This window comes from Cajanus cajan, chromosome 5, assembly GCF_000230855.2.
Source record: "Cajanus cajan strain Asha chromosome 5, NIPB_CcT2T_4, whole genome shotgun sequence".
Classification (NCBI taxonomy): Eukaryota; Viridiplantae; Streptophyta; class Magnoliopsida; order Fabales; family Fabaceae; genus Cajanus; species Cajanus cajan.
The window spans coordinates 5,319,502-5,335,875 of record NC_138521.1 but is presented as its reverse complement, the minus strand read 5'-3'; the positions used below and the strand labels follow the sequence as shown (position 1 = coordinate 5,335,875).

The 16,374-nt window shown below is 30.6% G+C and overlaps 2 protein-coding genes across 2 annotated transcripts; one reads left to right on the top strand and one right to left on the bottom strand.

The window, feature by feature from the left end:
* The first annotated feature begins 11,306 nt into the window (after window positions 1-11,306).
* Window positions 11,307-11,750, top strand: LOC109802616 (RING-H2 finger protein ATL54-like). Its single transcript, XM_020364034.1, has one exon. The coding sequence runs from the start codon at window positions 11,307-11,309 to the stop codon at window positions 11,748-11,750; it is 444 nt and encodes a 147-aa protein (XP_020219623.1).
* A 445-nt stretch (window positions 11,751-12,195) lies between these two features.
* LOC109802495 (vacuolar protein sorting-associated protein 2 homolog 1) lies at window positions 12,196-14,677 on the bottom strand. Its single transcript, XM_020363887.3, has 5 exons — window positions 14,518-14,677; window positions 14,191-14,321; window positions 13,403-13,507; window positions 12,659-12,919; window positions 12,196-12,526 (listed from the first exon to the last, which is right to left on the bottom strand). Exons 1-5 carry the CDS (start codon window positions 14,552-14,554, stop codon window positions 12,386-12,388), a joined length of 675 nt encoding a protein of 224 aa, XP_020219476.1. The 5' UTR covers window positions 14,555-14,677; the 3' UTR covers window positions 12,196-12,385.
* Between the last annotated feature and the right edge of the window lie 1,697 nt (window positions 14,678-16,374).

The following is a 16,374-nucleotide window of genomic DNA, read 5'->3' as shown; positions in this document are numbered from 1 at the left end:
CTGACATTGCCTCCCTTAAATCAAGCTTGTATCATTCCAAGCATTCTTTTTAACTTGCAGAATAACTCAACTTTTAACGGCTTCGTGAAAATATCTGCAACTTGTTCTTCAGTTGAACAATATTCAATTGTTACTTCTTTCTCAGCTACCAGTTCTCGGATTTTATGAAACCGAATATCTATGTGCTTGGATCTTCCATGAAATACTGGATTTTTGCATAATGCAATTGCTGACTTGTTATCACAAAATATCATTGTGGGAGTATTTTGCTTTTGATACATTACTTCAAGCATTCTTCTCAGCCACACAGCTTGGGTTGCACAACTTGCTGCTGCTATATATTCTGCTTCGGCAGTTGAGAGTGCCACCACTTGTTGCTTCTTTGATGACCATGATATTGTACCACTTCCAAGATTGAATGCATATCCTGACGTGCTCTTTCTTGTCTCTATATCTCCTGCCCAATCACTATCCGTATATCCAACAAGATTCACATCAATGTTTTTATCATAGAAAATTCCTTCTGTCAGAGTACCTTTGATATATCTGAGAATTCTTTTAGCTGCCTGCCAATGAGAATCTCGAGGCTTTTCCATGAATCTACTGAGTAGTCCAACTCCATAGACAATATCTGGCCTGGTTGCAGTTAAATATCTAAGGCTTCCAATCAAACTTTTATAGAGAGTTGGATTGACTTTCTTGCCTCCAATGTCACTGGTCAGCTTCAACTTTTCTTCAACAGGTGTTGAGATTGGCTTTGAATTCTCCATCTTGAACTTCTTTAAAATATCACCTGCGAATTTCTTTTGAGAAATGAAAATTCCATCAACTCGCTGATCAACCTCGATGCCTAAAAAATAGGACATTAGGCCCAAATCCGTCATTTCAAAACATTTAACCATAGCCTCCCTGAATTCTACAAACATTTTTGGATTGTTGCCAGTAAAAATTAGATCATCAACATAGAGGCACACAATAAGAATATTGTCAGGATCAACTGATTTGATATACAAAGTGTGTTCAAATGGGCATCTCTGAAAACCATTATCCACAAAGTAAGAATCAATCTTCTTATACCACGCCCTGGGTGCCTGTTTCAGACCATACAATGCCTTCTTCAATCTATAGACTTTATCTTCTTTTCCTTTAACTTCATATCCTGCAGGCTGCTCAACATATACTTCTTCTTCCAAAGTGCCATTCAGAAAAGCAGATTTAACATCCATTTGATGAATTTTCCAATTATTTTGAGCTGATAGAGAGATAAGCATACGAATTGTATCTAATCTCGCTACAGGAGCAAATACCTCAAAATAATCAATACCTGGCTTTTGTTTGTACCCTTTTACTACCAACCTTGCTTTAAGGCGATCAATTTCTCCACTGGACTTGTACTTAGTTTTGTACACCCACTTTACTCCAATTGGCTTTTTGTCTGCTGGTAAGTCTGTCAGCTCCCATGTTTGATTCTTCTCAATGGCATGAATTTCTTCATCCATTGCTTTTCTCCAATATTGATTATTTGAAGCTTCTTCAAAAGTTACAGGCTCACAATCTGCAAATAAGGCAAAATTGATAATTTCTTCATCAGATGGGTCATTATCATTACCCACAACATAATCCTCCAATCTGGCTGGTAATCTCCTTTGCCTTTGTGGTCTGCTTGATGTTTCTGGTTCATCAGGTGTTGGATTTACATGTCCATTCTCCTCTTCATAGTTTTCTGGATTTATTACAGGCTCCTTTTGTGCTTTGAAAGACCAATCCCACATTCCTTCTTCATCAAAGGTCACATCTCTGCTGATGATAACCTTCTTTGTCACTGGATTGTAAAGCTTATACGCCTTTGAGTTGGTGCTGTAACCAATAAAGATGCACTTCTCTCCTTTGTCATCTAGCTTCTTTCTGAGTTGATCTGGTACATGAGCATATGCTATACACCCAAAAATTTTGAGATGCCGGATTGAGGGCTTCCTTCCACTCCAAGCTTCTTCTGGTGTTTTATCACAAACACTCTTTGTTGGACACCTGTTCAAAATATACACAGCAGTAGAAACTGCTTCTGCCCAGAATTCTCTAGGCATTTGTTTTGCCTTTAGCATGCATCTCACCATATCCATGATTGTTCTGTTCTTCCTTTCTGCTACTCCATTTTGTTGAGGAGTGTATCTAGTTGTCATTTGATGCTGAATTCCATGGTGGTCAAAGAAATTTTCACAGGCAAGATATTCTTGGCCTCTATCTGTCCTTAATGCTTTAATCTTACAACCACTTTGTTTCTCCACAAATGCCTTAAATGACTTAAAGGCATCACAAGCTTCTGATTTCTGTTTCAAAAAATACACCCAAGCTTTTCTGCTAAAGTCATCAATAAAAGTAATGAAATACCTGCTACCGCCATGTGTTGGTATTTCAACCATGCATAAATCTGAATGAACTATCTCTAATAGCTTCTTTGCCCTCCAAGATACTCCGGTTGGGAATGATTCTCTATGCTTCTTTCCAATCTCACACGTCTCACAAACTCCATTAGGAATATTCACAATAGGCAAGCCAGAAACATATTCTTTTTTTGACAAATAATTTAATCCAGAGAAGTGAAAGTGTCCAAAGCGCATATGCCACAACCAATCATCATTGGGAATAATAGAACTCAAACAAGAAAACTTTTCATGACAAATCTTCAAAGGAAATAAGCGATTCGGGGTCATTTTTACTTTAGCTATAAATCTTCCACTTTTGTCTATCAACGTGCAGTATCCATGATGAATCTGCATGTTGTAACCTTTCTCTGATAGTTGTCCCATACTCAACAGGTTATGATGAAGACCAGGAGCATAGAAAACATCAGAGATGAAATTTTGAGAACCATCCTTCAATTTAATTGCAACTCGACCTTTTCCCAAAATCGGAATGTTAGAATTATTTCCGAATTTCACAGTAGATTTTACCGTTTCATCTAGTGAGAAAAATAACTCCTTTTTCCCACACATGTGGTTGCTGCAGCCAGTATCTAGGTACCAAATATCTCCATCGCCTGAAAAATTATTTGCTACTAGAAGTAAGGTTTGTGGACTATCAGAACTCTCACCAGTATGCTTATATTGATTTTCTGCTATATTTGCTTGTTGTTTGAATCTACAATCTGCAGCTCTGTGCCCGAATTTTCCACAGTGGTAGCAATTGAAATTTGTCCTCTCCTGGTTAGTGAAGCTGCCTCTTCCTCTTCCACGGTTGGAAGATCTGAAATTGTGTCCACCTCTTCCTTGATTAAGTGGCCTGAAATTGTTGTCTCTCCATTGTTGATTAAAATTACAACGACCTCTTCCTCTGAAACTACCACGGCCTCTTCCTTTGAAATTTATATTTCCTCCTTCACGATCTCTACTGTCTTCACTTCGGCTGGGTTCTGCTATGTTGGTAAAATTCACCTGGCTTTTCAATGCTTCTTCATTTATTTTCTCAGTTTTCTCCAAGATTCTGCTCACATGGCTTTCAATGCTACCTTGCAATTCTGCAACTGTCATGATTTCTATGTCGTGGGACTCAATTATTGTAGTCACCACATGATCAAACTTCATCGGCATGGTGCGTAGAATTTTCTCCACCACCTTGCTTTCAGGAATATCTTCTCCATATACTCTCATTTTGTTGACGAGATCTGTAACTCGTGAAAAATATTGTTCCACGGATTCAGAATTCGACATTTCATATCTTTCATATTCCCGTCGCAAAGATTGCAACTTGGATTTTTGAGCTTTCTCTACTCCTTTGTATGATAGCTTCAAAATATCCCACGCTTCTTTGGCTGTTTTGGCATTTGCTATTTTGCCAAAAATTGAATAATCTACACCTTGGTGAATTTGTGATAGCGCCAACTGGTCCTTCCTTTTAGTTGCATCATCTGCTCCTTGTTGTAAGCCTGGTTCAATAAAGCTCCAAATATTATGAGCTTTCAAATGGGTGGACATCAATAATGCCCAATAATTGTAATCCAGTTTCCCATCTAATTTGGGACCGGACCAAACAATATTGTAGTTGGTGGCCATATCTCTTTCTCAAATAGACTCTGAAAATTTTGATAAAGTGAGAACTCTCTTGTTCCTCACACAAATATTTTTTTTTTCTCTCACACTATCACCAGACTCTCTGGCTCTGATACCAATTTGATATCAGTGGGACATAATTTTTATCAAATACACTCATATACACACAGCAGAAACAAGAGAAACAGAAGAGGAAATTTTTCACTCAACTTACATACTCTAACAACGTACAACATATGGCCTTTTATAGGCAAATGTTACAACACACAAAATAATAAAATATTATATTTAAGAAACTTAACGTATGCAAATTTGAGATGATGCAGCCTTCGTGGAATTCAATTTGAACCATGCAGCAATTATAGAATTCCAAATTTCACTTTGAAACGGTGCAGCCAATTTTGACTTTCAAGTAACGTACTATTCATCAATTTAAGAGATTGTCGGTAGCCTACAATTTTGAATTCCAAGTTACTGTAGCTTACTGTAGCTTGATTTAGTTTTCTGACAATATCTTTGTGAAAATATAACCAATGAAATGAGTGATCCTTGAATTGCTCCAAGCAGTGCTTCAGCAAGTTCATCTCCTTTGAGAATCTTGTAATCCACAAAGGCAGCAATCTGGTTTCGATAAAATGCCTCAACCAAATGGCTAAGGAAATCTTGGCGAATGTCTGCACCTCTAAAGCTAACAAAAACATCGTACTTTATGTGAGGGGTGTCACTGGGATCCCAAGGATTGTTGTTTTCTGCTGTTTCCTTTGCCAGCAAGAGCCAAACAAAAACAAATACAACATATTTGATGTTATCACGAGAAGAATATGGCATTATATTCAGTATATTCTGGGTCTTAATTTCTTCTTCTCTACGACTTTATAAAAACAATTATCTGCAGGCAGAAGATATCTAGAAATGAAAAGATTGAACAACTTTCTCTACAAGTTGTTATGAAGAATAAGTACATGAAAATTCAGTAACCCAGAACAAGTAAAAGAATAATTAAAAAAGATAATTAAGTAAATCCAACCTTCACAAATGCAGCTAGCTAGCCACCTTCCTGTTCCTTAAATCACTCCTTACAGCTTAAAGAACTGGACCTGCCACAACCTTAAATAAACAAAACAAAAATGCTTTAGACCGGACTAAAATGTCGTCTTAATTGGTCTTCCGTCAACGCTATCAAAAAATATAAGGAAAAGAAGACAAAAAATAAAATAGAGGTTAATTACGGTTCTTTCAAAAATATATAAAATAAAAAAAAATTTATCAGTAATAATCACGGTGGTAAAAATGTTCGCATATTAATCTCATTCCCTATTATTAAGCCAACTTGAACGGTTGAACGATTATTTTTATTCTTTTATCAATAAAAACTATTATAATGGTAAAAAAGTTTCCATTTACAACTTTGTGTATATTAGTCTATTTCCTTACTATTAAGCTAAACTAATAGTTCAATGATCATTTTTATTGACTAACGATATAATTATTTACACTAAACAATGTATTAAATTTTAACTTAATAAACAACTATTGTTTTAATCTATACAATACATAAGATGAATATTTACAATTTATAATAAATAATTTTAAATATAATTAAAACAAAAAATAATTATATTACAATACGTATCTTAACTAAAGAAGAATTTCTAAAAATGTCATCAACTGATTTTTTTTAATCATGATTAGTTGGCACTATATGTTAAAGTTGGTAAAGTTGTACGCTCAACATTTTTAAAAAATATAAATTTAACTAATTTAACTAGAGATGAGTGTATAAGAGATTAAGACTCAATTATAATTATAACTATATAAAAAAATATGATTATAAACTATAATTGTAATTATATTGTATTATTAATCATTTTTAAGATAATTTCAAAACAAATATTTATGTAAGAATAAATTGTACTTTTGGTCCTCTATTTTTATAAATTTGCAAGTTTGATAATATTAAAATCTTGTTCACATCATATAAAAAATATTATTTTTATTGAAATTATGTGTTTATATTAGAAATACTAATATTTAAGGGTCTTCATCTATTATATCCTCTTGAAACAACAAAATATTAAGATCAATCCTAAATATAATTTACTAACTTTAACATATAATATTAACAAATCATGACCTAAAAAAAAAAGGCTGAGGGTGTTTTTCAAAATTTTTCTCTTTTGATATCATTCAATTTGTTTTAATTTACTTTTAGTTTTACATTGAATTTTAATTTTTATAAATTACAATAAATAAAATAATATTATATTATAATATAATTATTTATATTTTAATTATAATATAATTTATATACTTAAAATTATTTATTATAAGTTATAGTTAAATAAAATAAACATTTATCTTGTATATTCTACGAACTAAAATAATAGTTATTTATTATGCATTGTACAATGTAAATATTTTTGTTGTTAATAAATAAAAAAGATCACTAATCGATTAGAGTCACTTAATAATAAGAAATTAGATTAATAAACACAAAATCTTATATTCAAATTTTTTTACCATAATTATAATTTTTATTGATAAAAAATAAAATAATCGTGTCAACCAGTCAAGTCAACTTAATAACAGAAAATTAGATTAATATGTACAAAATATTTGACTCAAACTTTTTTTTAATTATCATTGTAATTTTACTAATAAAAATAAACATAATTATGTTTATATTTTTAAATTCATCATACATTAAAAAACTGCAATATTTCCATTGAAAATTATTGGGATAAGAATTGCGATCCAATGATGGTAGCTATATGAAATAAGGACCAAGCCAAAAGCAATTATATGTCTTATAGTGTGTTTGGACGAGGAGTTTTACAAATTCAAAAAATTTTAAATTCTTGGTATTTGAATTACTTTGATTTCAATTTTTATCATTCTTAAAATATTTTGTTTGGATGAGTCAATTTAAATTTCTTAAATTTTAAATTATTAGATTGAATATGATAATTTGATTCCATCATAGTAAAATTGATTTTAAAAATATATTTATATATTGAGATTTTTAAATTAAATTTTATAAAAATAAATATTAATCCATTTTTAAATATTTAATAATTTTAAAAATTAATATTAGATAATATTTAATAATTTTAAAAATTAATATAAAAATATTTAATAATTTTAAAAATATTTTTAAATATCTAATAATTAAAAGAATGAAGAGATAAGATAAAATATATAGGTGAAAGAAGAAAAACAAATATGAAAAATTTCAAATTTTCCTATTTTTGGGAGAATTTGAAATTTTACTACTTTAAAGAATTTCAGAAATGCTTGGATTTCAAATTCTTTGTAAATTCTTCGTCCAAACAAAGCATTTCATTTCAAAAAATTTAAAATTCTTTGAATAAATAAATTATCCTATATAAATTTCTCATCCAAACACACTATTAGTGTATATGAATTACCATTTTCAAAATATTAAAGTACACTACACAAAATATCACACGCTGCTTTGGCATACGATACAATCATATTAATTGGGACCCTCAATGAAATTTTTGTTCTAAAGCTACCAATCTCACACGGTGGGAAACCGTTCATTTTTCTCCGCTTGAACGCGTCCTAGTTTATAACAATAAATCATGAACTGAATTTTCGTCTCCATTTTTTTTAACAATTTTTAATTTTAATTTTGCATGTAAATTTAATAAATGTGTTTATTTTTACTTTACTTTTATTTTTAGTTTTTTGTCTTATTTTTATTTATTTTTATTGAATAATTATTTCTATTAATATATATTTACATAAATATGTAGTCTCTAAATTCTATAAATAAGTTGTGTGTAATAAATTGAATGATAAGCGAGATAAATCCACGACCAACGGATTAAAAGTCTTCAAAGTGGCAACTTTTTTTTTTTTTTTTTTGGGGGGGGAGGGTGTTGACGGATGACTTGGGGCTTTTGTTTTATTAAAATAGTTTAATAAACTTATTAAAGATATTTTTGAACAGAGGGACCCAAAGTTTGGTGTAAGCCTTTTTAAATTATAAGAATTTAAAATTTAATTTTAAATGTAAAGAAAAAGTAAAACTTATGTCATATTTGAAAAATTGAAAATATATTTAAAATGGTTTTTAAAATAGTTTTTGATATAATAATTTTAAAAATAATTATTTTAACAGTAACATACATATCGATACAAGACTTTAGGTATAGACAACCGACACATATACCATTTATTCTTAAAAAATAAAGACCAAACAATTTCATTAAAACAAGTCTTCCACGCGGGTTAGAAGCTTTACAGTTTTTTTTTAATTTTCTATACATTAGGGAGGATACCAATCTCTTAAGTCATTATTGGCCTTTTTAAAATTTGACAATTTTCCGAAAGTTGAATCTAGCAACTGTTAACTACTAAGCTGATAATTATGATTCATCTGCATTTTGATTTTTTTTTTTGTGAAACGTTATTTTAATAAAAACAAGAATTAAATTTGAGGGCTCTACATATTTTATAACAGATTTTACAATTAGTGGATAAAATGCTTGATTTGCCTACCTCTACTTTATATTTGTTACTGTTGCCTCAAACAAAAATATTGTAACATTATTTGTCTGCACATACATTGTCTATGGCAAATACAAATTAACCACGCACAAGCATGTTAATAAACAAAGACGTGTGAAGATTTGAATTTGTTTAAAAGTTATAAGAAAAATATTAATATTTTCGTTTCAAAATTGGCTTAGAAAATCTTTATTTATATTATTGAAAATGTAAAATAAAACAATTGTTCCACATGTATATAGTGTAACATTGTACTAGGTGAATTGAGTAAGTTGTAATGACTTCTGGTTAGTAGTTCAGTTGACTCTCATCAGTGAAAAAATATATAAGGTTTTTTTTCGAGAGTTGAGTTTTATATGTAATAATTTGTCATAGTCACTACACTACACTAAATCATTACAACTAATAATAGAAACTAGATTATTAGAACATATAAAATTTAGAGTAATGCATGTCAAGGTCATGGTAAACCTATATCTAGTTGTATTATTTCTAATGATGAAACGAGACATTTCTAATGTAAGTGACAAAACCTGATAAACTAGAGGAGGGATTGTTATTCCATTTTGCTGTGATCGAGTCGATGCTTCGAATACGAAAACAATTTGGTTGATTCAGTAGGGTAAAATCACTTAAATTACTTATATTGATAGGAGATCTTCGTAGGTGAATGTGTGATGACACATGATGTTTTTGCATATGATATATGTTATGGTGTGTTCATATGCATTGTTAGGTGTCTTGTGTGACATGATTGGGATGAGACACACATTTTTCTTGGAGTGTTTGGCTTCTATGTATGATTATGGTATGGTGTTGTATGATATAGAATTGTTTATGTGCTTAAATGTTTTCAAATACTAGTTTACCCTTCTTTTTCCATTTTGGTTTAGACCATGATGATTATATACTATATAAGAGCATATTAGGACTAGGCTTGAGGAGAGGTTAATGATAGGTGGTGTGTTTTGTTGATGTTGGTGTTACCAGATGCAACCATATAGTTATGCTTGACCAACACTAGGATATATGATTACTTTGGGATTACCGTATATGTGTATACAACTTGTTTATATTAGTTAAGGTGTTCTACATTTATATTCATTTTTTTTATATATATGTATGACATATTCCTTTTTTTAATCTTGTATGTTCTAGGAAGTTAGTTTTCGTTACTAGTTGTTATGATTCCACCTAGTGTGACGACCATGGTAGGGCATTACATATAGTATGATTTTTTTTCCAATTAATTCTATCATCGATCTACCAAAAACATGTATTTTTCATCATGTTTGGATACAAGCTTAGAAATATTTTTAAAAGATTTTCTACCGAAAAATACTCTTTATTTTTAGTAAAGAAGTTTTTAAAACTGTTTTTTAACTTGTATCTAGACAGGTTCAAACTCTATTCTCAATTATCAATGTGAGGTTGTAGAATTTGTCCTTCTTCTAAAATTTTAGTCATCAAAAATAAAATGTAAAATATATTAATCCTTGAAATGACAAATTGCTACATAGTGTGTTTGGTTTATCATTAAAATCCTCCAAACATTCCTTCAACAAAAAAGTAACAAATTGTTACTTCTTGTTTTTATCTTTTAAAAAGAGTGAATGTTTGTTTATACTCATGCAAGGTACAAATGATTTTTCAAACACACATTAAATATATTTTCTTTCAAAACACTTTAAATAACAGTCTTATTAACATATAGTCAAACACTATGGTGATTAGGATTGTTGATCTAATCATAGATTGATCCAATTCTTTTTTTGCATATTTTAAAAATAACAGAACAATCAAATTTAATATAAAATACAAAAATTAATTGAAAAGCTAAAACTTTAGCTTTTAAAAAAAATAGATTATAGTTCAAATTTATTTTATTTCTATTAATAATTTAATTCAAACCCAACTCTTGTGTATATGTTTAATTTAATTCATCAAATTATCATAACATTCATACTTGGATCAGAATCTGTCCATGAAATTATCATATCACTTTGCTTTTCTATGATCAAATTATCTTGATTTCAAATATTTGTACAGAAAACATTGAAAGATCTAAATAATTGAAACCAATGTGACAGTTTTATAATTACAAAATAAACATACCTTTGTTTTGTACACCTACCTCGTATGTTTCATGCTTTTGGCCTTTTGCTATGCAACAATCCTTGGATGTCAGTCTTCCTTGAAGCTACCTAGGTACATAGTTCTGATCACAGGTCCCTTTGCTTAAAATATTTAATCTAGAGTCTTTAATATTTTTACATCATGTACTCATACTCATAGTTTTTAAATACTAAAATTAAACATGAAATTATCTAACGATGCAAAATTTAACAATAAGCTTTCCTTCTAAACATTCATTTGAACTCTCAAATTTACCTGCTCCGGAGCCGCCACAAGATCCTTCATAGCTGGAAGAATTCCATGAGCAGATAAGGAGAATATGTCACTTCATTGTAAAGATCAAATGTTTTCATACCTGAAATGATGTGAAACCGTGCCCCCATCATGAAACAACAAAACTACTTTATCCACATCCATCTCTCAGTCATTCCAAAAATATGTCTTTTATGTGTTCCAGCATTGTTGAAACCGAATTGGTTGTTGTTGTGCTCATAGTTATTTTCAACCATAACATATCATCACACGTCTCTACTCCAATCCATCAACAGATCCATTTCACTTTCATCATTTCTGCTAATGTTTCCCATTATGAGTCTCTACCCCGGGATTCTCATAATTGGAGCACTGGTAATTTCCTTCACATTTTTCACTCTCACCATGCTTGGATGGTGCACTCGTACCAGTCACATGCCATCACTTCCTACAACAGGAACATCTTTTGATGACAAGTTCTCACCTTGCATGAGTTTAGAGTCACATTCAATTACATTCCAGTACAAGGCTGCAGAAGGTAACATAAACCAGAATGAGTGTGTTATTTGCTTGACACCCTTTGAAGAGGAGGACAGTGTCCGTAAGCTTCACACTTGCAAGCACATCTTCCATACCTCTTGCATTGACAAGTGGCTTGGCTCTCATTCTGGATGCCCACTCTGCCGCACTCAGATTGATAAAGTGACTTCCCCAGATAACAGAGTGTCATTGGAAGGAAATGATCAGGATCAGATGATCATGATCATTGTGAACTCCTGAATCTGATCATTACCTTTCAAAACCAAAACTTTTCTTCTTTTCCTCACATATGTCCTGTGAAACTTCCTCCAACGAGCTCATTTATGTTCTGGTATTTATTTTATTTCTTCTAGGATCAGTTTGTCATCCCCATTAAATATGATAAGGTGGTAAACAATTCATAGACTAGTTTTGCGTTAAAATATTTATACAAAACTAATCCCTTAACTTAACGCAGTTAATTAAATAGTGTTTGTGAGTTGTTAATTGTTATAACTTTTTAGTACCGAGTTTGATACTTACTGATATAACAAAAAATCCTCCAAGTATTCAGCTTTAGTGTATACGTTTGAATAGTTATATATAACGCAAAGATATTCATATGAATTATATTATTAATGCAAAATCAATTTTTTGATAAGTTGAAGAGGGGAGGGGGTAGTCAATTAAAAGACGAGATCCACAATTTAAAAGATGATATGTATCCTAAAAATCACTTTGGTGTATGAATTCATGAAATTCAACTTATAACATTCTGCATTACTCTTTACACATATATGTTAGCTTAGGACCTGATAATAAAATCAGACAAATACATCCTAATTTCATATACAATCATTATTTTCATGCTTGTTAGGAACATTTCTTCCTACTCATCACATTTTTCTCAGGTTATCTAACCTAGCCTGTAGATCGTCATCTATTCCACTGTCTTCGTTGCCAGTTGATTCAGCTTGAGCAACCCTGTTCTTTGCCGCTGGTGCACTGACAGAGGTTGATGCAGGTGTATTCAAAAGCTGCATATTAAGCAAAAGAAATATGTATCATTGTTGTTATTGTTATTTTTACTTCTTTTTCCAGCTAGGGGGAACAAAAAATATATTTATCTAAAAAACTAGCTATTTTTTGATGAGATGATACCAACTTACCTCAGAGTTGATATCGATTCCGATCTCATCAAGAACCTGATTCACAAGCTCGTCAGTCTCTTCCTCTTCTTCATCACCTTCCAAAGCATCATCAATTGCATCTCCCATTACCTCAGAAACCAGTTCCATTTTCTCATTCTGCCTTTCAAACTCTTGCATTATTCTCTGCAAGGAAGGCAACTTCATCTGCCTATTCATTTGACCCATTGCTTTAGTAACTCCTTTCATAGCCTCCCCCATTGCTTGAGTGGATTTTAGTGTCTGAAATTGACCAGTGACTGTGAGTCATTATTAAATGCTATACTGCAATCACTCATACAAACTATAAAATCTCCAATTAATATAGATGAAAACCTTCCAGATTTCAAAACCCCTTCATATAGGTTGAATTAAATGAAAATAAAAGACATAAAACAAGACTGCTGCAGTATGCATACTACTATAGTTTGAACCATGGCCTGGTTATTCTTGTCTTTTTTTTTTTTTTTTTCAAATGCCACTGCATCAACATACCCTCTAAAATAAACTATTGCCATGACAACACCAATTCAGTATTTGATAATTAAAATGAAAAACTGCAGGTGCAACATAACCAGTGATCCTTCGTTTGTTATTATTTCTCATTGAACTTGGAATGTCAAAGGTAAGCACATGCACCAAAGTAATGCAATGCTAAACACATAATCTTTAAATTATCCGTGAAGCTGATTGAGCATCAAGAAACTGAAATGCACAAAAATAAACCTGAATTCTCAACGCAACACCCTGAAGTTGGGATTTGAGCTTGTAAAACTTTTCAATCTGATGGCGAGTTCTGATGAGATCCTTGGCCATCACTCTCACTGCCCCCTGCCAAATTCAAGCCAACCCCAAAAACCGTTTAAACCATAACCAAAATCAAGATCATTGTATACATGATCAAATACACTCAATTCTTAACACCATCCCCGCCACTACAATAAATAAAGGAAAATGTTAAACATATGAAGCCTGTTTAGATAAACTTCTCCATAAGCACTTTTAGAAGAGTAAAATAAAAGGAAAAATGAAAAAAGTTTCTCCATAAGTTAAAATTAGCTTATTCATAAGCTAATTGTAGAAGTTCTCTCCAATTAACTTCTCCAAAATCTTATTTTTAATACATGCATAAGCATAAGCTAGTTTAAGCTTATGGAAAAACTTATTTTAATTTTCCTTTCTATTTTTCTCTTACAGAAAAACTTCTGGAAAAACTTATCCAAACACGCCCATACTCATTTTCTCTTCCATTCCACTATCACCCCATTTTTCTTTTAATCTGTCTCTTCATTTTCCGTCGTATCATTTGTCATAATGTATCTGTTTTTCTTTCCTTATTCCATCTCTCTCTTCCTTTCCTTCAACCCATACACCCAACAAGTGGGGTGTACTAGTATCATTACTAATAAACCCCAATCCTTACAAGTTACAAAGCAACAAGCTTGATCTCATCGATAAACAACTCAAGAATGCCAAATAATAATAAAACACACAAAAAATAAAATAAAAGATACCATCTGTCCTTGTTTGGCGTTCTTCTTAATCTCGACAATCAACTTCTTTTCTTGATTCTGCAAGCCTTGTCTTTCCCTTTCTAAATCTCTAATGGACTTGTCCAGCATCCTTTTGTTCTCCCTCAAAAGCTCTACCAAAAATAACAAACCAACCCAATTCCCAATCAAAGTTAAAGACACTATTTTTCTAAACTGGGAAGGCAAATAAAAACCAAACCATGAAAATTTTCCCCTCTCTAAACAAATTGTTTAATTCAATCAACGCATACCCATTTGATAAATAAATAATAAATAAATTTTTTTGGCAAACATGAACAGAAAAAGTACCAGCTGGAGTCTTTCTACCGCCGAACAGAAAACTCATGTTGTTTGGAACTATGAGACTCTTTCCCCAGTGTCAGAAATTTGATAACACCTTATACCTCTCTCTGGCTCTGCACTTTGCATCAACTTTCAAATTTGTTCAGTTCACTACACTGGTTCCTTTTTCCTTCTGTACAAGCATTTGTAGTTTGGGCTTCCCAAAACAGAAGCCCAATATAACTCTTCCATTCGCAAGGCCCATGTCAAAACGAAAACCCAATAAAACTCAACGATCTATAGGATAAGCAAGTTACGCAGAGGATTTGCATTGTTTAGTTTATTTTGTTTATTAATTTATAACTTTAATGAATTAATTATTAAATTGCATCTCGCACTAAATTTTAGTTGGTTCAATTCATTACCAATCTTACTTTATTTAAGAAAACGAGTTTAAGATAACATGATTATTTTTAAACTTTCATTTGGATTGGACCTAAAAAGAAAAGAAATTGCTTTGCACCATTTTTTTTCTCTTTTCTTGTTACTCTGGTATTTGAAGTTTTCATAACTTTTATTTAAAAAAATTTCCTTATATACAACAAAACATTTCTAATCTTTAGAACACATTTATTTCAATTTTTTTTTAATTTTTCTTTTAAAAAAATGCTTCCTATGAAGAGAATTCCATTAACATTGCGACTCTAACTTTACTTGCTCACTTTATGTCATTGAGAAATGACAATGAAGTTGATAGGGCAATCAAATTAAACAGTGACCATATAGAAATTGAGATCCATGAAATAACTAAAACCTAAAACATTTAGAAATGAAACCTTTAAACAATCTACGCGACACAAACCTTTGGACCAATTATATTTTCAGTCAAAATAAGCAAAGCCCTAATTAGCCATCTTCATTTGTCAACACTATAAGCATGCTAAGAGAAAAACCATTGATGAATGAAATGCCAACTTTTCCAAACTTTTGTTGCTAGCAATTAATATGTCCATTTCGATTGTTATATCAAACCCTCAATCAGGCACATTACATTGAGATGATTCTAATGCTTGCTTTTATTTCCAAAGTATTCAAAATTCAACTTGTGTGTGCTAAATATAACACATCATAGTTATTGATTGATAACTGACACTTTTTTTTATTAGAATAATTCATAACAATTCACACATTTTACCCAATTAATTAATTACTTGAATTAAATTACATTACGCAAATAGTGGAAAATCGTTAGCAAAGTAAAATAGTCGAATTAAAAACTGTTGAGAGTTGTGTATGGATGGATTATTCTAAGAAATTTAAAGAATTTAAAATTTTAAAAATTTAAATTACTTTAATTTTAGTATTCATTATTCATTATATTTTTTTTTTGGGCACATCAATTCAAATTTTTAAAATTTTAAGTTTTTAGTTTAAATAAGACAATTTAATTTATATGATAGGAAGAATCTGATTTTAAATAAATAAATATATATTCAAAATATTAAATTAAACTTTATAAAATAAACAGTTGTCAATTTTAAAATATTTAACAATTAAAAATAATTATTATTAATATTGTTTTTATTAACAAAGAGAAATAAAAGATATATAAGTAAGATAAGGAAAAAAATATATAAAGAATTTCAAATCCTTACATTTTTTTTTAGAGAATTTGAAATTCTACTATTTCAAAAAAAAAAATTAAATAATTAAATTTTAATTTTTAAAAAAAATTTCTCATCCAAATAAAATATTTCATCTTAAAACATTTGAAATTTTTCAAAAAAAAAAAATGAATTATCTTCTTAAATTTTTTCATCTAAACACACGATCGAGGAATTAAAAAGTGTTGAGGAAGACTGTATCTTGCTATAATTGATCAAG